This window comes from Sinohyriopsis cumingii, chromosome 7 (genome assembly GCF_028554795.1).
Source record: "Sinohyriopsis cumingii isolate HCF-2022 chromosome 7, ASM2855479v2, whole genome shotgun sequence".
Classification (NCBI taxonomy): Eukaryota; Metazoa; Mollusca; class Bivalvia; order Unionida; family Unionidae; genus Sinohyriopsis; species Sinohyriopsis cumingii.
This window is the reverse complement of record NC_142967.1, coordinates 106,078,331-106,103,867: the sequence shown is the minus strand read 5'-3', so window position 1 is coordinate 106,103,867 and position 25,537 is coordinate 106,078,331. Positions and strand designations below refer to the sequence as shown.

At 35.1% G+C, this 25,537-nt stretch overlaps 1 protein-coding gene across 2 annotated transcripts in view; it reads left to right on the top strand.

Annotated features, from left to right (window-relative positions):
• Positions 1–25,537, top strand: part of LOC149795884 (uncharacterized) — a 48,747-nt gene that overhangs the window by 10,936 nt on the left and 12,274 nt on the right. For both annotated transcript variants that reach the window (XM_089965805.1, XM_089965804.1), the window contains exons 2-6: positions 469–507; positions 3,853–3,973; positions 11,473–11,591; positions 19,093–19,172; positions 25,132–25,193. In XM_089965805.1, coding sequence (XP_089821931.1) covers positions 469–507; positions 3,853–3,973; positions 11,473–11,591; positions 19,093–19,172; positions 25,132–25,193 — 421 coding nt within the window. The remainder of the gene's footprint in view (positions 1–468; positions 508–3,852; positions 3,974–11,472; positions 11,592–19,092; positions 19,173–25,131; positions 25,194–25,537) is intronic.

Here is a 25,537-nt window from a genome sequence, read left to right as displayed (position 1 = left end):
AAAAATAAATAACTACAAGCTATGGCAGGCAAAACCATGAATTTAATTATCCAAATGTCCTTTTTAAATTTAAAAAAACCAAAATCATGAAAATTGAGACCTTTCAATAAGTTCTAGTTGTCTGTGTCACATTATGCAATCTTAACCAGTCCAAATGCATGTTATAAAGGTGTGGCAAAAATGTGTAATTATAAATAAATGGCACTGGACTGCTTAATTTCTATAAGTTTTTATTTTATTTTATACATTTCAGAGAGAAAGTATACATGGCATTCATTTAAGAGTGGGAATATGTACAGTTTGTTGAAATATAATATTAAAGTCATTATTCTTCATGGATATGAAAAAATGATCTTGTCATCTCTTGGGTTTCTTTTACGCTACTAGTTTCCAGCAATTATTTGGTTAGTGTGTGATATGGAATTTGATCATTTGAAAAGCTGAATTTAAGTTTTTTCTTTCCTTCAGATAGAAGACGTTCAAGATCAAGAGACAGAGAGAAGAGACGTAAGCTTATAATACAATTACATATAGAAGCATCCATGTTACAACTAAAAAATGTTGTACTTGTATATGATGATAATGTTCTCCATGTGAGTATACTGCATTATATTGGGACAACCTTATAATAAAGTACATGATTCAGTATAATGCTGTCCATGGTAGCTATGGAGTATACTGTCTTATAGTGAGACAACCTTAAGATGACATACATATTTTATTACCACTTAATGAATGGAATGTATGACCATCCTCACCTTTTAAGTCATTAACCCTTGGAAATGGGAGTAGAAAAATGCATTCTGGGCGTTACGTCTGAATATATCCAAATACATCTGCTTCCAAGAAATTTTCCTCTTGCCAGATGCCTATTTGTGTTAGAAATGTCAGTTTTCATTGGCTGTTTCGCATGTGCATGTTTAGAAGGGTAAAAGTTGGATTATTTTTTTTATAGCTTATTATAGCAATAATTTTCGTGTTACTCTAAATTCACAACTTGTACTACTTTTTGCAAAGATTTATCTATGTGCAGCTCAGATAGGTCTGCCTTAGATCTCTGGCCAAAAGAGTCTAAAATCTGGACACAAAATCCTATTCCAAGAAGGGGTGAATTTTTTATCTAAAATAATCAGGTATAAAAAAATATGTTTTCCCCTGTCTATTTTGTAATGCGAGTACAAAGTCCAGATTATTTGGTATCATTGTAGAACTATATCTTTCTACTTTTCTGTAATACCACCCACTTTGGTGTGGCTTAAATAAACTTGACACTCTAGAGCTCAGAAGTAGGGTATGACCTCATGACACACAAACATGGTGCCAGGGGTTAATGAGTTAACATGAAATGTGTTACAATGATGGGCCAGATGGTTAGGGATTGCTTTAGTAATGTAGATTTGAGTAAAGTAGTAATGTAGATTTGAGTAAAGTAGTAACGTAGATTTGAGTAAAGTAGTAACGTAGATTTGACTAAAGTAGTAACGTAGATTTGAGTAAATTGGTAATGTAGATTTGACTAAAGTAGTAACGTAGATTTGAGTAAAGTAGTAACATAGATTTGAGTAAAGTAGTAACATAGATTTGAGTAAAGTAGTAACATAGATTTGACTAAAGTAGTAACGTAGATTTGAGTAAAGTAGTAACAGATTTGACTAAAGTAGTAACGTAGATTTGACTAAAGTAGTAACGTAGATTTGAGTAAATTGGTAATGTAGATTTGACTAAAGTAGTAACGTTGATTTGAGTAAAGTAGTAACGTAGATTTGAGTAAAGTAGTAACATAGATTTGAGTAAATTGGTAATGTAGATTTGACTAAAGTAGTAACGTAGATTTGAGTAAAGTAGTAACATAGATTTGAGTAAAGTAGTAACATAGATTTGAGTAAAGTAGTAACGTAGATTTGAGTAAAGTAGTAACATAGATTTGACTAAAGTAGTAACGTAGATTTGAGTAAAGTAGTAACATAGATTTGACTAAAGTAGTAACGTAGATTTGTGTAAATTGGTAATGTAGATTTGACTAAAGTAGTAACGTAGATTTGAGTAAAGTAGTAACGTAGATTTGAGTAAAGTAGTAACGTAGATTTGAGTAAAGTAGTAACATAGATTTGAGTAAAGTAGTAACATAGATTTGAGTAAAGTAGTAACGTAGATTTGAGTAAAGTATTGAACTTAACATTTTCAACTGATGAGCTATATATATGGATAATGTTTGTACTGAATTTACTAAAGTAGAACCTTGTGGTTAAATATAATGCAGGGCCTACTTACAAGGGTCAGAGATGTGATATCTCCCTGAGAAAAAATGGGAGAATTAAGAGTTTGTGGGAAACATGAGGTAGAAGTTAGGTTTCAGATGTAATATGTATTGAAAAAGAAGTTATCATATGGGTTTACAACATGATGTTCTCTACTCTGTGCAAGTGATGAACCATACATGGATGATATTGCTTGATTAAGATTTGTACCGGTAATCATGGAAACACAGGGTCGTTTGTTTTAAAATTTCTCTGAGATTCACATTTACAGTTGCATTTTGTTGAATTAAGTGGGTCCAAATATTACTTTGGACCGAAACTTATGCCTGAAATAATGGTGTTATCGACTTAACAGGAGTCGTGATAAGTGGAGGAAAATTAGCATAACAAAGAAGGATTTTTTTGGGACACGACCAAAATGCTCAACATAACAGGTTCTTGAGATAACCAAGATTGAGGTACATGGGTTTTACTGTATTGAGTATAACTTCTATTACTTAAAATAGAGAAGTCCTCTTGATCTTTCAAAGACTACTGAACAGAATTGGACCAGAATTGACCCATTAATATGGCAGCCACAGCTAAAAGTAGAAAAACTTTTCAAAGATATGTCCTAATAGATCACTAACAGAATTTGACTTAATTTGACAGGGTCTTCAAGTTCACACAATATAATGCTTATCTGTGATCAAATATGGACACCACTCCTTAAAATTAAAAAAAACCACCTTTTTATTGACTTCTCACAAATGGACAAAACAGAAATTTGCAAGTTTGACAGAAATTATTCTGGCACAAAGCTTTTAATTTGTAACTTGTTCCTGTTGAACTGTCGGTATTGACCTTTGTCCAGTGCATGCCATGATATCAGTCAGCAGTTACTATTTAAGAGTTCCAATCCATCGAAACATAAAAGTTTTGACAGAATAGATATTTGATGGACACTGATGCAAAGTTATGTTATGTTGATCTCCAAGTCATGTTATTTGGACCTCAGAGTCATGTTATGTTGAATTCTAGATTCACCAATCAGATTACATCTTGCATGTTTATAAAAGTGAAACCTAATTTGGAACCTATCATTTTTAATGATACCTCACCCTAAGTTGAGATGCAATGATTTGTGATAATATACAAACTGTAAATTGACTTGTTTATGCAGCTTCATGCTTGCAAATTGCTTGGGGGCCCCAAGTGGTCTAAAGTGCTCTCCATTACGTATCACTGCCATCTCACCTGTCTGCATGGGTTCGAGTCTTGGATTCGGCTAAAATGTAGTTATGTGAGAAAGCTTGCCAGTAGCTTCTTGTGGGTCGGGGGTTCTTTCCAGGGTTTTCCCGGGTTCTTCCTCCACCATTAATACTGGCCGCCATGTATAGCCTATCTTGTGCTGAAAAATGGTGTTAAACCCCACAGCAACAACAACAACAAATTGCTTGTCACATAAAAGTAGTTATTAAGAATAGGACATCAATTATGCATATATTTACACTCAGGGTCATGCAGCTAATTAATTAATTATTTAAACACTACAAATGTACATGTAATTCATGAGGAAGGCAAGAATTGGGTCCAAAGTTCTTATCAATTTTAGGTCACAAAAGAAGTCACTCCAGAAGCAGATCCCCACACAGACACAGATCCAGGTCACCAGTTCGGAACCGAGACAGAGACAGGCGGCGATCCAGATCCCCACGATATAGAGACAAATCAAGGTCAGTTTCAAAATTGAATTAATTTCATTCTGTACTTATTTAAAATTTGATTGTTTAAGGAATGGGTTCCATAAACAATGTGTGCAAAGTTGTCAGTGGTCATGTCCCTCTTTTACGCACATCTTGTTTATGGCTCAGAACTCTAATTTTTCTGTAATATTTTCAAATTATTAAAATCCAAATAACTGTACAGATATTATGGAATAAATATCATTATGAAATGGATAAACATAGTGCATACCATATGTGCATTTCTGAATGGGAATAGTGGCATGAAAATATAACAGTATTTAAATATTAACCATATTTTTGCGTATTGCAGACATCTCGAGTTTCCAACATTACCCGTAAATTTATCAAAATGTTTTGTATGTCGCATTTATAAGATGACCTCTACTTTGAATGAATGAAATTTTCAATAGAAATTATAGACTTATAAGCAAGTATATATACTAGGTTGCAATGATCACTATTTCACTCTTCACTGACCTGTGCTATATTAAAGTTTGTAGTTTATATTTATTTCTCAAACCCTGTGTATTTGATTGCATATCTCTCTATTCATATTACACTCTTACCATAACCCATTTTATCCTGAATACGACTACAGTCGTACTCTACTACGTATGTGTGTAGCGTCTCTAGAAACACGTGTTATACATCACATATATATGTGTATTTCTTCACCATAACACGGGAAATGGTTAAAGCATGCATGCGCAGTGAAATTTTTTTTTAAAAACATGGTTGGAAAAGAAATTTTTGACTTGAAAATCGATTGATAAAATGATGGACGACAACTCTGATGTAAACATGGATGTTGATAGCGAGGGTAGCGACATTGAATTTGATGATTTGAATGATTCCGATGATAATATTTACTTAAATGATGGGTTAGAATTTAATAAAGTTCATGCATGTTTCGATTTCGAAAGCGATTCGAAGAATGAAGCTGACTTTGAAAGCGTTCAAGAAAAATGGGTCTGGGATATTTTTCACTTTGGTTGCAGCCAAGATTTGAATTGATAGAAGGAGCAACACCCAGGAGAAGCCAATGCAAAACATTAATTTGAGTTACTTTGGGATGATTTAATCTGGAAAAAAAACTTGTTGATGAAACAAATCATTACGTTGAAAGATTTCTAGGATTACGTTGTGACAAGTTTTCATAAGAAACTGCACGCTGAAGTACATGTTCCAGAATGTGAAGTAAACATTGGTCCTTGTGTCATGTTGTCCAATTTTAGTAAAATGATTATAACTTTTGAACTAACAGTGCTAGAAACTTCAAATTTGGACCAAAATACTAGAAATTAAATTATCTTTATTTTATTTGCATAATATTAGGAGAATTTCATCAATTTTCATGGACAAAAGATTCACTGAACATCTTGGTAAATTTTTTAATTTGTTTTGTTTCTCTTTCAAGTCATATTTCAAAATACAGCTGTGAGCATGTACATTGGTAAATGGTAACAAAACATATATCACTTTGTTGCAAATGTTATTACCTTTTCAGAGATATATAGTTTTATATACTTTATAAAAGAAATAACATTTTACAACATTTTTAGTAAACATGGTGAAGGTAGTCACAATTTCAGCAGCTGCTGCTGTATGATGCTCCATTTTACCACAATGTATTAAGAATTGCTTCTCAGGAATCAGGCACTGCAGTCGAAATTGGTAAACAGGATAAAATGGGATAATGGAACTGGTCATAAAAGAGGGTCATGCATGAGAAGATGACTCCTGCTGAATACTATTCCATCTTGACAGAAGTAGGTTATTGTGACCTATATTTTATTATTCAATACTTCTGTGTGTTTTAAGTTTATTTCTGAAGCTTTTTTGTGTAGAATAACCATATTAACCAGTTGTATGAAGTACCACACCCTTATAACAAAAGGATGACCTGTTTCAGATTTTACTGGCTTAAATTATGTTTTCCCTTACCACAAAAGAATTCCATTGCTACCTACATTTCAGATTTTACCAGCTTAAGTTGCATTTTCAGGTTTAGCTCAAAACCACGTAGGTTTTCTGCTCACTGTATTCATACTGTCATATCAGTATTCATGATATTTGGTGAGGGGGTCATGTTAATCAGTACTACACTATCATCAGAGAAGTTGGTCACAGTGATCCATATTTTATGCTTCATTGACTTGGTTTCAGTGTCAAGCATTGAATATACCAGAATCATCAAACTTGGTGATTTTTTGCATCCCTGTTAATACCATTCTGTCGCAACTGCATTACTGCTCCGGTTGCCTAGTGGTTAGAGTGTCCGCCTCGGATGCAGGAGGTTGTGGGTTTGATCCCTGGCCAAGTCATACAAAAGACTTACAAAAATGGTACTAACAGCTACTTCGCTTAGAGCTCAGCATCAAGAGGTTAGTGTTAGGACTGGTCGGCCTGGTGTCAGGATAATGTGACTGGGTAGGACATTATGCTACATGCCTGGCATGATGCCCCTGTGCTAGACATCTCTATAAACTGTCACACTACAGACATCATAGCAATATGACTGAAAAATTGTTAAAGATATGACTGAAAAATCCAAATCACACTCACACATACAAAAGACTGTCATTGTGACCTAATTTAACGTTTTACTGCTTTTATTTTTTGCATTTATCTCATGACTACTTTGGTGTTTTATCAGCTGTATAATACTCTGTTATATAAAATCTGTTAATGTAATAGAATTGAAACTGAATGGCATTTGGATCCAGTGAAAACAATGAACACAATGTATGCAAGTGAATAAGTTTATGAAATGAAGATGTAAATATATGACAGGAAGTAAACACATTGACCCTAATAACAATTTACTTTGCACACTGAGAGCTTGTTGATTATGCAGAAGTCCAACATATTGTCAATCACAGAACGAATTAGTGGTGGCATATCTTTTGAATTTGCCGCTGCTTTCTGTAATCTGTTGCAGTGCTGCCCAGAAGAGATATATGTTCATTTGTAGCTACACTAAAAATATGGTCTATTTAAGTGTCCCATTTCACATAGATTTAAAAGTGAGTTTGTCTTTTCAGTATTGATGAGTGAATTAAGAAATTTAATTTAGCAATGGAAATCTCCAGAAAAAGGAAAGCTTATTTTGTCAGTACAATTATGATTTTAAGTGATTCACAGGGAGGACATTTTAACTCGTTTAACAATGTTTAGCACTGGAGACGTCCAGGAAAAGGAAAGCTTATTTTATAAATGGGATTGTGATTTTAAGGGATTCATGGAGAAGGACATTTGAACTCACTTGATGATGTTTAGCACCAGATCAAATTATGAGGATTGTCTCGCTTATACGGACATTGTCCAGTTCTTCCTAGGTGTCAAAGAGAGAAAGAAAATGTAGATTCCAATCAACAGGAAGTAGTATCTTACTATTGAGAGTGACCTGGAGGACCCGATGGAAACATTTTTGCATTCAAGAAAGGACTGATGAGGCTAGAAAGCCAGGACATTTAGCCCTTGAATATTATGCAACTGAGAAACATTGCAGGCTTTGTTTAAAAAAAACCAAAACCTGATCTGATCTATAAAAGAAAAAACTAAATTAACAAAAATGCATGCAGTAGCAAATGCACATAATGTGACTGAATAGTGTTTATTACATTTGGATTAATACTGTTGATGAACAAACTTGTTTGTTTCAGATATCATTGGATTTGAAATTGATTACATACATGTATCCAAGTTTGTCATTTGTTTCTATTGTTCAATGTTCTGGGATTGCTAAAAGTGTGCTGCACATAATGTGACATCACTCAGTCACTAATCATCATATGTAACTTATATTATTGTGACATCACTCAGTCACTAATCATCATATGTAACTTATATTATTGTGACATCACTCAGTCACTAATTATCATATGTAACTTATATTATTGTGACATCACTCAGTCACTAATCATCATATGTAACTTATATTAATGTGACATCACTCAGTCACTAATTATCATATGTAACTTATATTAATGTGACATCACTCAGTCACTAATCATCATATGTAACTTATATTATTGTGACATCACTCAGTCACTAATCATCATATGTAACTTATATTATTGTGACATCACTGAGTCACTAATCATCATATGTAACTTATATTATTGTGACATCACTCAGTTACTAATTATCATATTTAACTTACATTATTGTGATATCACTCAGTCACTAATCATCATATGTAACTTATGTTAATGTGACATTACTCAGTCACAAATCATCATATGTAACTGATGTTTTGAACTGAAAATCAGATATTTCATTGAATACAAATTTACTTGACATTACACAATGCACTAGTTACAGATAGATGTTCATTTATTCAATTGCAAAATGGGTGCAGAGGTGGTAAAAATGTGATTGTCATCTCCTAATTATCAATGAAACTTTTAATATCGGGATGCATTGGCCTGAAGAGCAGCCTAACATTATTCCGTTTTTGCTGGTGGTTACAACATTTTTAATCACGTTAAACTTGATGTAGCTGTATATAGAAATTATAGCGGGCAAGTATATGCATTAAAATGAGATTTTTATATTTGTTTTTAATCATATGTAGTGTATAATGGGTTGAAAGAAAGCAATCTAAGGCATGGTATATTTTTATTTACTTTTTAAAGAATAGTATTATCGGACATAAATAAATACCATGCAGTGAAAAAAATGCCATAATTTACAAAAACTAAGAGTATTACAGTATGCATTTGACTGGCATTTTGTTTACTCACTAACCCCAGTACACAAGTAGACTCAGCATCTTTTACCATTGTGCTCTACCGACGATCGATATATAATGCAGTTAGCAGTTATGCACCCTGACTTCCGCATTATAGTGGGGAGAGGGTTACTCGTCATTTTATTCAAGAAAGTTTGGAGTGGAGAGAGTGATATTAAAGCTTTTCTAGTATGTCTGCCCTTAGAAAAATATATAATATGAGGTGAGGTTTGTAACTTTTGTAACTCGAGAAATTGCATTTTCATACCTAGACCATGATTTCTTTATAACTTTGTTTTGCATGTACAGTGAAAGTTTTCTAGGTGTCATTTTAATGTGGTGATGTTTAGCTTCAGCAAAATATCGCACAACTTTATGAGATTGACTTGTGGCAAGTTAAATGCCAGAAAAAGTCCCCAAATTTTGATTTTTCTTCAGGTTAAACAGTGTTCTATTCAACCCAGGTCCATAGCTGCCAACCCTCACGAATTTGGTGTGAATTTCACGACTTTTTCAGCGATTCACGAATTCACGCTGTAAGACAAAAATTCACGAATTTTCCGATCCTCAGTTATTTTAAATCTTTAATAAAATAACCTATTTCCCGTTAAGCGCTAGTCATGATATTCGCAGTTGCCGAAACGGTCCGGTACCGCTGGTCACGATATTAATAGATCTACAGCCGATTAGTACAGTTGGCCCGGTCGCAAGCATTTTAGCCTATTTTAATCTATATGTATAAGAGTAGTTTTACAAATGCTTTTGAGAGAAACGGGGGCCTAACCGGAAATTTGCTCAGCGCATGCGTCAAAACACTGATTCGAGTTACCGTTCAGCATCGCATGTATGATTTTGAAAATGTCTTCACTGCCAAGGAAAAAGAAATGTATCACTCAAAAAGTGAAGTTTAATTTGGAATATATCAAAAATTGGCCGTGCATTCTGCCATTAAACATTGATATTAATTCATGCTTTTTGCGCTCAGTGTGCCATCGCAGAGACGATGTGAGGAAGAATGTCGGTTGCAAAAAACACGTAGAAGTTGGGAAAATTAAGAATTCGCAGATTTCAGCTCTGGAATATTTTAAACCATTGGTGGAAGACCCGCAGGCTACCAACGCTTAAGCATTATTTGTGAGTTTTCTTGTGTTGAACACAATCTACCTTTATCAGCTGGAGACCATGCTAAACATTTGTTCTGACATATGTTCCCGGACTCGAAAATCGCTTCCAAATTTTCCTGTGGAAGAACCAAAAATGCTGCAGATCCTGTGCATTCCTCACAGCAACAGTGACAGCAAAAGAGTATTTTCTTTAGTGAGGAAAAATAAGACAGACTTTAAGGCCTCCTTAGCTGCAGAAAATTTGTAGCAATTTTTGTCCCCAAGATCAACCAGCAGGCAAGAAGTCGGAACTGTTTAGAAAACAAATTTACGATCAAGCAGTTGAGGAAGTTCGAGTCTGCCACAATATCATGTCTTGATAAATAAATATTTCTGCATATATATAGTGTTTTATTTTTATTTTGCGAACTTGATATAGTGTAGTATTGACGGTCGGAGTAGTCAGAATGGATGGAGTTATTGTCATAGTATTATTCACGAATTCGTGTCCAAATTCACGACTTTTTATCCCTATTTTCACTAATTGTGAGCCTGGAAGGTTGGCAGCTATGCAGGTCACTGATATTTTCAAGACTGCAGTTTCATTGAAATATTTTCATGCCAAGGAAAAGACACCAGCAAATATTTTTTAGAGTATTTAATTACATTTCACACAAAAATATCCCAAACTTAATATTAACAGATTTCCAAGCATCTTCAAAATTTCCACAAATTTTTATACCTCATAATCCATTTAAGTCAAACCTCCATTTTTGGAGAACTGTTTGAGGTTTCCTACCAAAGGGAAGATTGCCAACGGGCCAGATGAAATGGATGGCTTTTATGACCTTAAAATGCAATCAGCTGTTGTCTCTGCATCCTCTGCTTTATAAATATATTAGATTTTCTTGAATTATTTGAAGTTTGGAGGGAATCAGCAGAGGCACTTTAAATATTTATTTCAGTTGTAAAATAGCTTCATTTTTCTTGTGAAAAGTCAATTACATTCTTTTTGAAATATTTGCTGTTTTTTTGCTTTGGTGTGATACTGTCACAGTAAAACTGCACAGTGCTGAAAATACGTGTGATGGATAATCAATGGACTATTTGAACAGATGAAAAACCACAGAAGTTATATTTTCTCTGTTTCTTAACTTATTAAAGGTCTAACTCGTACAGATGTTTTCTATAGCACTTTGAAAAGGAAAACTTAATTTCTTTAAAATGCATAGATTACCAAAAATTGTCATTGGAATCTGAGTACCATTAGGAAATCAAGGGTGTGGCATTAAACTACAGTTTCTTGATTTGGTATACATACCTCATCTTTTATTATATATTTTGTAAGGGGCCATGTATCAGAAAGATTTTAAACCTGTCTTGACTCAGAACAATACGTTTACATGATGTTTTTCATGAATGTGTTTCCTTTGCAAGAACAAGTAGGCCAAAGTAATCGATAATGAGCGAACGCTAGATGGTAAGCAGTGTTGACATTCTGTACTTGTAAATCAGTTTTCCTTGGCAGATTACTTTTGCCTGGTCATGACAAGGATATGTGTGAGACCTGACATAAATGTGCAGTACATAAGTAGACATGTCCTTCAGCCTCCAGCAACAAAATGAATCCATGTTATTATATATTGCAGATCCAGAGATAGATCCAGAAATAAATCCAGAGAAAAGAGTAACTATGGCAGAGGAAGCAGCGATTCTGAAGATGATACAGAGGTTGTCTTCAACAAACAGGAACCAAAGACTCTTGATGGTATGCCCTGATAATCATATTGACTGTAAGAATTATGTACCTTTGCTCAATGGTGACTTCACTCCAGTGCATCAGAAAATTAGAAATACACAGAATGTGGAAGAATTAGGTTCTATTCATAGGATATATATATATATATATATATATATATATATATATATATATATATATATATATATATATATATATATATATATATATATATATTGGCATGAATTGGCTGAAATTCCTTTATTTTTTTCCAGGTGACCTCTGACCGATTTGCAGAGTCCCACTGCGGTGGCCTAGTGGTTAAAGCGTCCACCTCGGATCCGAGAAGTAGTGGGTTCGATCCTCGGTCAAGTCATACCAAAGACTTACAAAAATGGTACTAACAGCTGCCTCACTTGGCGCTCTGAACTAAGAGGTTAGTGTTAGGACTGGTTGGATAATGTGACGTCACTATAAACTGCCACACTGCAGACATCGTAGCGTTATTACTGAAAAATTGTTAAAAGCTACGTAAAAGATCCAAATCACGCACACACACACCAATTTGCAAAGGGATATCTCCTTGAGGAATGTGTAGATTGGTCAATTAGAGTGTTTTTAGAGTGTTTTTAGATATATAAATGTGTGTCATATGTAAATATTTAATACTTGTTTGGTCAAAGGTCACATTAAATAGCGTGAATTGGTTACCATGCCAATGGTCATTTGAGTTATTAGTGGCATGTCCTTTTTACCACTGGTCAGCATCCGTCATGAGCATTTGCATGTGAACACTCAAGAGGCTTCGTGTCTAATCTGATTTGGATCAGAGTTAGTGTGCGAGCTTATGTCGACAGAACTGAATGCAGTTAACATCATGCATAATAATGAGATTGTCATACATCTGATCAGCAGAGATTGTGTACACTTTAGAGGCCGTATTTCTGATTAGATTTTCTATGTAAACTTGTATCATTGAAAAATTAGATGAGATCAGTAATGACTGACATTTGTGCTTATTATTGAGATGATCTCACTTCTGATAGGCAGAGATTGTATACACTCTGGAGAGTGTATTGCTGATAAGATTTTGATACATTTAGTATGGTAGTTTATATTATCGAGATCTTAGTTAAGTTTGTTTTCTAATGGTGTGATCTTGCATGTGATTGGCTGTGCTTGTGAACATGCTGAAGGTGATACTTAGACATTGACCTGGTTTGTTCTATCAAGATCTTGGTTGAGTTTGATTATGAGTGACAACCATACATATTAATGAGGTGATCTGATTGGCTGTGTTTGGGAATACTCTTGAGGGGGGGCACTCTGGGTGACCAAATGATCTAAAGTGCTCAGCTTTACAGGTGACTAATATCTCACCTTTATCTATGTGGGTCTGAGTTTAAGCTCAGACAACATGGGTATGCTAGAAAGCATGCAAGTAGCTTCTTATAGATCAGTGGTTTTTCTCCGGGTTCTTCTTCCACCAACTATCCTGGCTGCCATGTATAGCCTGTTGTGTGCTGAAAAATGGTTGTTAAACTGACAAAACCACAGAAAGTCTTTATAGGTCACGTTTTGGATCAGATTTGATATGTATCATTGTTGCAGATCAGTTTGAAGGTTGCTGGTTAAATATGCCCAGGCTAGACTGGTTCAGCTGCCTCGGTGTCCATGGGACAGGTACTCAGCTCCCAATTCCTTGGTATAATGTAGCCAGTAATTTGTTAAAAGTAACATTAAAACTAAAATAATGAAAAAAGCATTCATCTTTGTTTGTATCATATCCTTATCTCAAAAGAAGGTAACTGTGACCTACATTTCATTTTTGACTGGTTAGGTTGTCATAGCATTTAGCTCATAACCAATTAGGTTTTTATCACCCTGTATACATACTGTTGTTCCAAAGTTGATGAAATTTGGTGAGGGGACAATACACCATTTCAACTTCATTTATGAGATATTTCCTTCTATCAGCTCAAAAAGAAGGCTGCTTAAATGCCTGTGACTTTCACCCACTAAACTCTGTCTGCTAGGGGTGGACAATGTGGGAGGTCATGGTTTCGAACCCCTGCAAAGTCATACCAAAGACTTATAAAAATGTTACTAGCAGCTGCCACTCTTGACACTCAGCATTGAGAGGTTAGTGTATGGACTGGTCTGCCTGGTGTCAGGATAGTGTGACTGGGTGAGACATGATGCTACATGTCTGTCGCATGATGTCCCAGTGCTAGACATCACTATAAACTGTCACACTGTAGATAGCATAGTGATATGACTGAAAATTTGTTAAAGCTACATTAAAAATCCAAATCACACAATATAATTTAAAAGAATGTCCCTTGTTTTATTGTTTTGTCTTTTATGCACTGTCATGGTAGGTTGATAGGTGTGTTTGGCAGATAAGTGGTTGTACAGTGTTAGCACAAATCTACCTGTATATTGCCAACAAAAAATTCAGATTTTAAACTTTAAAATGATTTAAAGTTCTGATGTAAAGAGCAAATATTGCAAAGTGTTTTTTAGCCTGAAAAAGGGGACACGATTACTTTATTCTAAAAGTCTTTTTTGCAAGATAATCTTTACAATAGCAGCTGAAGATTAGTAAAGGTAGAGTTGAGCTACATAATCATTGATTCCATTCCTTTTTATTTTATTGCTACTAAAATTGTTTCACTTTATTGTAGTTCTGGGTTTAAGTGAACCAATAATGTAATTTCAAAATCATTGAATAACCTTTTATTTTTTGGTACTGTTATGACACAGTCTAGTTAAGTGTTGTTGGAATATACCTCAGTACACTACTCTCACTTACAGTGCTGTTGGAATATACCTCAGTACACTGCTATCACTTACAGTGCTGTTGAAATATACCTCAGTACACAACTCTCACTTACAGTGCTGTTGGAATACACCTCAGTACACAACTCTCACTTACAGTGCTGTTGGAATATACCTCAGTACACAACTGTCATTTACAGTGCTGTTGGAATATACCTCAGTACACTGCTATCACTTACAGTGCTGTTGGAATATACCTCAGTACACAACTCTCACTTACAGTGCAGTTGGAATATACCTCAGTACACAACTCTCACTTACAGTGCTGTTGGAATATACCTCAGTGCACAACTGTCACTTACAGTGCTGTTGGAATATACCTCTGTACACTACTCTCACTTACAGTGCTGTTGGAATATACCTCAGTACACTGCTATCACTTACAGTGCTGTTGAAATATACCTTAATACACTGTTATCACTTACAATGCTGTTGGACTATACCTGAGCACACTGCTCTCACAGTACTGTTGGAATATACCTGACTATACTGCTGTCACTTACAGTGCTGTTGGAATATACTTTATTACACTGCTATCACTTACAGTGCTGTTAGAGTATACCTGAGTACACTGCTCTCGCTTAAGTGCTATTGGCATATATCTCAGTACACTGATCTCACTTACAGTGCTGTTGGAATATACCCGAGTATATTGTTCTCATCTACAGTGTTGTTGGAATATACTTGAGTACACTACTGTCATTTAAAGTGCTGTTGGAATGCTCCTTAGTACACTGTTGTCACTGAGAGTGCTGATCACTTTCATGCCTTCACTGCACTGCATATTAAAGACAGCATGACATAGTAGAATCTTGATGCCTGGAATATGGATGGTTAGAACTCTTGGCATTATCTCTTAAATAGTTTTTAAAGGTACCTTTTCATAGATGAGTGACTGAAAAGAAATAAAAATTAAATTTTAATAATAGACATGCAAAAATGAACTTTACTACTTGACTTGCATGTGGCCAAGTTATAGAAAAATTCAGTTTAAGTTAACTTGGAGGAAGAATGAAAACTCCTAATTCCCCGTTTCACACAATAAAACTGACAACAGTGATTAGTGTCCAAATGCAGAGTTGTTTATTTCAGTTATGTGACCATGGTCTTAATGGAAAATTTCGCAAAAGTATAGCTACATTTCAGGGTATCAATTTTACAGCAGATATGTTGTGAGAGACGATACATAATGCCTAAGTTCTATGCATTTATTCGATTCATCATCTCCATCACTTATGCACCTGATAATGTTTTGTTGTTCTACATTGAAAAACAACCATGAAATTATGAATGGGATCAAAACTACAATATTTTTTTGTAACAGCTGAGATGGTCTTCTTACAAGTGAAGGTATGCATCAAGGATTGTTAACTTAAATCAGCCACTTAATGCAGACTTTGGTTGGTATAAAATTCAATTTATGGTTGACTGGGTTGTGCTCAGTTGATAGGATAAGCCATGCTATAAATAGCCACATGCATACTCCATGTGAGGTTCATCAGTGGTAGGGGCTGATAGTGGATAACCCATGCTAATTATAGCCACATGCAATATTTTTGTGAGGTTCATAAAAAATAGTAATGTAAGACCAGCTGTCACTTTTAGGAAGATAAACTCTAAATTATTGGCACGAATTTACAAAATGACTGAAAGACAGCTGTTATGGTAGATAGGTCTGATAATGGTATGCAAACTGTAACCTGGCATGCTTGCATAAACTTACAAAAGCAATCAATCCAAACTGACTTCAAGAAAATCCAGACATTGTAATTAAGGGTGCTCTATGCAAGATTTAGTCAGCAGAATAATGAATTAAACAATGACAACATGCATAATTTCACAGTAATACCACAGTAATACCACATGCATTATATTCTCAGTGATGAAAGTTACAGTAAGTTAAATAATATTAAATAACATTGGCCATATTGGGATTAAATTCAGTGCATTCTGAGTACAAACGGTTTTCTATCACCGTCAGCTGATTGTTAGTGTTATAATAAATATCACTGGACAACAAATTTTTACAAAAGTCATGTTACTGAAATAAAATTAGTCAATTCTTATCAATTTTTATGTGCTGAACACGAATATGACAGTCAAATTGCAAAATTGGCTCTAGTTTTTTTGTAATCTGCAAGAAATTAATGTTTACATAACGAAATGCATTCCAATAGTAAAAGGTCAACTGTAATAGCCTACCTATAAAAAATCAAGTCATTGACTACATCTTAGATTTCTTCGCCTGTCTCTTGTACAGCTGTTCGGGAGCATCTCTGAGGAGTGTCCAGCAGTAGTCAGCCAGCATTGTAGTGGACCATTTTCCCTGGTATCTTTGTTCCATTGTTGCGATATCTTGATGAAAACGTTCGCCGTGTTCATCACTAACAATACCACAGTTGCTAGGAAAGAAATCCAAATGGGAATGAAGGAAGTGAATCTTTAGAGACATATTGCAGCCAAGTTTCTTATACTTCATCAACATGTCTTCTACTAGTTCCTTATAGTTTTCTGCCCTAACATTTCCGAGGAAGTTTGTAGAAACTAGGCGAAAAGCATTCCATGCTTGTTTCGCGTCACCTTCCAGCAAGTTGTTGAACCGGTCATCTTTGAAAAGCTCTCGAATCTGAGGACCCACAAAAACTCCCTCTTTAATCTTTGCTTCGCTGAGTCGAGGGAATTTTTCATGCAGGTATCGGAATGCTGGCAAAGTCCGGTCAATGGCTTTCACGAAGTTCTTCATCAAACCTAGTTTGATGTGAAGGGGTGGTAGCAAGATTTTCTGAGCCTCAACCAGAGCTGGGTGTTGGATATTCTTCTCTCCAATGGCTACATTCTGCCTGTGAGTCCATTCCTTCCTCATGTAGTGCATTTCCCTTGCTCGGCTATCCCACTCGCATAAGAAACACATGTATTTTGTATATCCTTGCTGCAGTCCCATTAAAAGGGCAACTACCTTCAAATCACCACAGAGGTGCCAGCTGTACTTGTTATACTCAATGGAATTCAGTAGCTGCCTTAAGTTATCGTATGTCTCTTTCATGTGGACAGCATACGCTACTGGAATAGATGGAAGAATGTTTCCATTGTGCAAAAGCACAGCCTTGAGACTCAGTTTCGAAGAGTCCACAAATAGTCTCCATTCTTGTGGGTCATGAGTGATTTTTAAAGCATTCATGAGGCCCTCAATATCGGAACAGAATATCAGATTACTTTCCTTTCTGAAGAAAGGCTCCAATTGCTGGTGGCGCTTTCGATATGAAGTAATTGTGACATCTTCTTCTAGAAGATTCCATTGTTGGAGTCTTGATCCTAGCAATTCTGCCTTGTTCTTTGATAAGTCCAAATCACGAATCAGGTCATTTAGTTCTTCCTGTGTTATTCTGTGTGGGGTTGATGATGCACCACAGTGAAAATCTGGATCACTGCATGCTGATGGACCAGGAGAAGAACAGGTCGACTCACCTTTGTCTTCGTCAGATGAATCAAGAGAATATTCTGCTGGAGGTTCTGGAATAGGAAGTCCCTCACCATGTGGAACTGGTCTCAATGCAGACGGAATGTTTGGGTAGACTATTCTCGACTTCTTTCGCTTCGTTATTCCGCCGGAAAGAGGAGGAACCAAGCAGAAGTAACAGTCATTTAGGTGGTTGCTTGGCTCTCTCCACACCATTGGGACTGCAAACGGCATTGATGACCTTTTGCAATTCAACCACTGTGAAAGCTGTGTTGTACATGTAGCACAGCATATATGCGGAGCCCAAGGCTTGTCTTGGTCACCAACCTTGCATCCGAAGTAAAGATGATATGCCTTCTTCACTTGAGAATTGATACTTTTCTTCTGGTTGGCAAATGTCACTTCCCCACAAATATAGCAAAAATTGTCCGCGGTATTAACACACTTTCGAGGCATTACTGTTCTTTATTGTACGTAAATGGATAAAATAATAAGTTTTATGTAACAGTAGCTTGAACTGTCTCGCACAACGTCTAAAATATTATAAATGCTGAACCTATCTGATTGGGCTTTATATAGTACACTGCTTACGTCAGCTTCAGCAGCCGCCTGGCATTAGTATAATAGGCCTACACATGTATAGTACACTGCTGACGTCAACTTACTTCAGCAGCCGCATGGCATTAGTATTGCATTGCATCAGAAAATGATGCAATCAACTGTGGATGATGTGAGCATGATGGTATTATGCAATGTTACATCATTATTCCGGATGTTGCTGCAGTCCTACTGGAGAAATTTACACAGTGAAACATAGAAAATGAGGTATATGAATATCTTCAAAACGAGAGCCAATACAAATTTTTCACGGTTATATTCGTGTTCGGCACACCAAAATACTACAGATTAGGGCCTTTTCAAGTCAGTAATGATTTCACTGTTGACCAGTGTATCCTTAAGTGGTTAAATGCAAGATGTAGAGATAAAGCAGATTTTAGTATAATGTGAGAAAGAGTTCATTAAGGCATAGGAGAATGTTGAGAATTAAGTTCAACCTCACTGATTTGAACGTGTACTGTTCTCTTGAATGAATTGATTTGTTGTTGGGTTTTTTTTTTGTGCTATGATGACTCTCTAGTCTAAGCATTATGTTTGAGTATGTTTGTGTTCTCACAAACAGGCACACACACTATTGTGTATGCTGCAGCTATTTATAAACACATGTCATTTCAGAGGCTCAGTTGGCAGAGATGACAGAAGAAGACCAGGAAATGATGAAGGTCATGGGTTTCACAGGTTTCGAGACTACTAAGGTCATTACATTTCTTATACTTTGATACTGATAAAAGTCATTTTGATACTGTCGTGGTCATTACATTTCTTGCACTTTGATACTGATTAAAGTCATTTTGATACTGTCGTGGTCATTACATTTCTTGCACTTTGATACTGATTAAAGTCATTTTGATACTGTCGTGGTCATTACATTTCTTGCACTTTGATACTGATAAAAGTCATTTTGATACTGTCGTGGTCATTACATTTCTTGCACTTTGATACTGATAAAAGTCATTTTGATACTGATTAAAGTCATTTTGATACTGTCGTGGTCATTACATTTCTTGCACTTTGATACTGATAAAAGTCATTTTGATACTGTCATGGTCATTACATTTCTTATACTTTGATACTGATAAAAGTCATTTTGATACTGATTAAAGTCATTTTGATACTGTCGTGGTCATTACATTTCTTGCACTTTGATACTGATTAAAGTCATTTTGATAATGTCGTGGTCATTACATTTCTTGCACTTTGATACTGATAGAAGTCATTTTGATACTGTCGTGGTCATTACATTTCTTGCACTTTGATACTGATAAAAGTCATTTTGATACTGTCATGGTCATTACATTTCTTATACTTTGATACTGATAAAAGTCATTTTGATACTGATTAAAGTCATTTTGATACTGTCATGGTCATTACATTTCTTGCACTTTGATACTGATTAAAGTCATTTTGATACTGTCGTGGTCATTACATTTCTTGCACTTTGATACTGATTAAAGTCATTTTGATACTGTCGTGGTCATTACATTTCTTGCACTTTGATACTGATAAAAGTCATTTTGATACTGTCATGGTCATTACATTTCTTATACTTTGATACTGATAAAAGTCATTTTGATACTGATAAAAGTCATTTTGATACTGTCGTGGTCATTACATTTCTTGCACTTTGATACTGATTAAAGTCATTTTGATACTGTCGTGGTCATTACATTTCTTGCACTTTGATACTGATAAAAGTCATTTTGATACCGTCATGGTCATTACATTTCTTGCACTTTGATACTGATTAAAGTCATTTTGATACTGTCATGGTCATTACATTTCTTGCACTTTGATACTGATAAAAGTCATTTTGATACTGATAAAAGTCATTTTGATACTGTCATGGTCATTACATTTCTTGCACTTTGATACTGATTAAAGTCATTTTGATACTGTCATGGTCATTACATTTCTTGCACTTTGATACTGATAAAAGTCATTTTGATACTGTCATGGTCATTACATTTCTTGCACTTTGATACTGATAAAAGTCATTTTGATACTGTCGTGGTCATTACATTTCTTGCACTTTGATACTGATTAAAGTCATTTTGATACTGTCGTGGTCATTACATTTCTTGCACTTTGATACTGATAAAAGTCATTTTGATACCGTCATGGTCATTACATTTCTTGCACTTTGATACTGATTAAAGTCATTTTGATACCGTCGTGGTCATTACATTTCTTGCACTTTGATACTGATTAAAGTCATTTTGATACCGTCATGGTCATTACATTTCTTGCACTTTGATACTGATAAAAGTCATTTTGATACTGATAAAAGTCATTTTGATACTGTCATGGTCATTACATTTCTTGCACTTTGATACTGATAAAAGTCATTTTGATACTGTCATGGTCATTACATTTCTTGCACTTTGATACTGATTAAAGTCATTTTGATACTGTCATGGTCATTACATTTCTTGCACTTTGATACTGATAAAAGTCATTTTGATACTGTCGTGGTCATTACATTTCTTGCACTTTGATACTGATTAAAGTCATTTTGATACTGTCGTGGTCATTACATTTCTTGCACTTTGATACTGATTAAAGTCATTTTGATACTGTCATGGTCATTACATTTCTTGCACTTTGATACTGATTAAAGTCATTTTGATACTGTCATGGTCATTACATTTCTTGCACTTTGATACTGATAAAAGTCATTTTGATACTGTCATGGTCATTACATTTCTTGCACTTTGATACTGATTAAATTCATTTTGATACTGTCGTGGTCATTACATTTCTTGCACTTTGATACTGATAAAAGTCATTTTGATACTGTCGTGGTCATTACATTTCTTGCACTTTGATACTGATAAAAGTCATTTTGATACTGTCGTGGTCATTACATTTCTTGCACTTTGATACTGATAAAAGTCATTTTGATACTGTCATGGTCATTACATTTCTTGCACTTTTGTCAGGAAAGAAAGGGTCTCAGGGCCAAGATGACAAAGAATTCTTATTTCTGCTGGCTCAAACGACTTGAAGTTTTCCACATTAACTTTTTTGATATGATGTTTTATGCTAGTTATAGATGCCATACAGATTATAGCTGGGGTCCGAACATAGAGCATGCATTTGACGAGACATAAACATGTCTTCTACCTGGTAATAAAATAAAACATTTTTGCATCTTGTGCAAATCCGAATTAAATGAGTTATGTCATTTTTTCTAAAACTTGAAATTGTACTGTAATTTTGACTACAAATTCCACCAGCAGCAATAACAATCTCTTTACTGTACTAAAAATGAATGAATGTCATATTCCGTAGCATCTTTTTGATAATTTCATTGTAAATATTTTTCCCACATTATGATTCCAAACATTCAATGACAGAACAGAAACACATGTAGTAGAGTCAAGACAACAGAATTGAGTTGAATTGACAGCCCCCCTCCAAATCCATTCATTACAGACCAACTGGAGAAGTTGTTGCAGCATGCATTCATACACCATAATACTCTAAATTTAAATTTTAAGTATACCATAATGATATGCTCCGGTGGCCTAGTGGTTAGAGTGTCCGCCTCGGATGTGGGAGGTCGTGGGTTCGATCCCTGGCCGAGTCATACCAGAGACTTAAAAAAATGGTACTAACAGCTGCCTCGCTTGGCGTTCAGCATTAAGAGGTTAGTGTTAGGACTGGTCGGCCTGGTGTCAGGATAATGTGACTGGGTGGGACATCATGCTACATGTCTGCGGCATGATGCTCCAGTGCTAGACATCGCTATAAACTGCCACATTGCAGACATCATAGCGATATGACTGAAAAATTGTTAAAGCTGCGTTAAAAAAAAAAATCAAATCAAAATACCATAATGACAATTCTTTTTTAAACTAATGTCGAGTACGTGATGACGTTCAAAGGTCACTGGGTGATGCTATGTGCGCATTAATATTGTTATTGTGTATTGATGAATCTATGGTTATGTATTTATTATTGTGTATTGATGAATCTATGGTTGTGTATTTATTATTGTGTATTGATGAATCTATGGTTGTGTATTTATTTTGGAATACTTCGTGCAGTGTTGATTCAAAACACCTCATTCATATTTTCCCAAACAAACGGAGTAACCTTTAATTATTATAGCTATTACACTATGATATCACCAAGGTCATCACTGTTCTTACATTGTAATAGTACACGGCAATAAAATTTCTTAAAAACTTTCCAAGTTTGCTGTGAAGATATTAGCATAGCTTGGGGCAAATTATTTGCCCAGAGCTGTCCCTGAAATTTAAAGAGGTTTAATCCCAGGCTGAGTCATACCAAAGACTTATAAAAATGGTACTAACAGCTGCCTCACTTGGCGCTCAGCATTAAGAGGTTAGTGTTAAGACTAGTCAGCCTGGTGTCAGGATAATGTGACTGGGTGGGACATCATGCTACATGTCTGTGGCATGATGCCCGAGTGCTAGACATCACTATAAACTGCCATACTGCAGATATCATAGCAATATGACTGAAAATGTTTAAAGCTACATTGAAAATCCAAATCACATACACACTTTCTGTTGAATGGGAAAAGATGTGTTTGAGGCTATTTGAAGTTTCATGTATCCTAATATTTGCAGACAATTGACTGTGCTAGTTTGGTATGTTGGAGTGTCTTAAAAATATCACATGTTTTCAATACTCAACAGTGAAAAGTTAAAGAATGGGAAGAAACTGACTGCTTTCAGTTTCCTATCATTCCATTTCATCCAGTAGAGTGCCAGTCCCTTCAGGGGACTCTTTTACTAAATTGTGTGTGTGTATATATATATATATATATATATATATATATATATATATATATATATACACACACACATAGGGCAAGAAGTGTTACATATATTTGTTTGGTTTGTTAATATAAATACCGCTTAACTCCATTAATTGTGAAGGTTGCTATCAAATTTCTCCCACATTGGTTACAGAATTTAATCTTTTTTCAGTAAAATATTCATTTAGCTCAAATTACTTCATCCTTTTGACATCATGTTTGCTTACCAGGCTGAAAGGCCAAGTGAACTTTATGGTCTGGCCCTAGCTGTATCAGGCATGCATCAACCATAATTTTAAATGTCATCTAAAAATTCAAAATGTCGTTTTTAAAAAAAATTAACACAGCATTTTGGTATGATGGTTATTCAGTCTGATACAGATAATGCTAGTCTGCCATTGATTTATTTCTAAAAATATAACAGTAGAGAGGCCTTTAATAACTTCTTTATAAAAACCTGCATAAAAGAATTTGATCGAATTTGATAGAAAGCACATACGCATGTAGACCACTGGAGTATATTCAGATTATTCTATCAATCATCATATAACTGCTGTTTCTAAAAATAGGAAGACGTTTAAATGACTTCTCAACAACTGTTCAACAGAATTTGACCAAATGTGACAGAAATCATCTTGGTATTAACGAATTTCAATCTGTACAAAATGATGCCAATGCATACAGTTTTCCACTTTTAAGTCATGAATCTTGCTTAATTAACAATCAGTGATCTAATTTTTAAAACAATTTCCCATCAACCATTTAATAAAATTTGACCATTCCACAGAATGTACCTTGGCACAAAGTGCTTTACAGTTTATTCTGATTTGTCATTAAATATGGCTTCTGTTACTAACAATAGGGGAAAAAAAATTGAAACAGCTTCTTGAAAGCTTTCATGACATAGTTTTATCAAACTTTACAGAAAACATTGCAGCATGATGGTCTTTCAGATATGTAGAGACTATGCTATTGAAAGCACCATGGCTTTAAGGGCTTTCAGTTTTATAGATATTACCATGTACATGTATGTCAGTCCATTATTAAATGTGGCCAGTGTTATTAAAAAAATTTTTTTTTGTATGACTTCTCAAAAGTCACTATACAGAATTTAACCAAATGTGAGTGAAAGCATCATGATGTGAGTGAAAGCATCATGATATGAGTGAAAGCATCATGATATGCTTTTTAGAAATGAGTAACAAATGATAACAGTCAACTGTCAAATGTGGCCACCTTTGATGAATAAAAGACCCGTCAAAGACATTGTCTCAAAAAACACTCAACAGAATTTAACTGAATTTGACATAAAGGTCTTTTAAAATTGTAAAAAAATGATCATCCTCTGCCACAAAATGTTGATGATGATACAAAAAGATATAGACTATTTTAAAGCAGCAATATGTTGTACCATTGTAGCCAACTTAACTGGGAGACATTTCTTCAGAAAGCCTCCTACTGACTCAGATTTCTTGGCCAGCTGCTCTTCCATTTGGCTGTTAGGTGTCACTTAGGTGAGTGATTTCAGTCCCACTTTGGCCTCTTGGTTGATGTTGATGTGGGGTTTAACGCCATTTTTCAGCATATTATAGGCTATACATGGCGGTCAGTATTAATGGTGGAGGAAGAACCCGGGAAAACATCGGGAAGAACCACCGACCCATGAGAACCTACTGGCAAGCTTTCTCACATACCCAAATTGGCCGAATCCTTGACTTGAACCCACGCAGACAGAGGTGAGATGGCAGTGATCCGTAACGGAGAGCACTTTAGACCACTCAGCCACTCGGGGCCCCACCTCTTGGTAAAATGAAGTTGTAGCTAAAGAACTACACAAACATAATACAAGTTTTCTTGTCTTTTAGGGGAAGCAGGTTGTTGGAAATGATATTTATGAAGCCAGCATTGTAAGCAAGAGGAGATACAGGTAAGACATAATAAAGGATTATTATAAGTTTTTGGAAATGTTTGAACAACTATGAGAGAAGCTGAGAATCTAGGTTTACTGTAGATTGTAAATTCACATGATAATAAGAAATCAATGCTTTATTTGTCTCCGTTAAATGATTACCATTGTCTCACCTGTGAATGGCAAGATACACATATATCACTTTTCCATGCAGCAGTTCTTTCATCGTCAATGATGTCGGGTGTTCTGTATTAGGAATGTTCATCTTCATCGACTTTTTCATTAGAAATTCGTAGTAGTGGTACAAAATAGCTCGATTTTGCAGAATATCGACAAATTATATTGACAAAATGCAGGAAAAT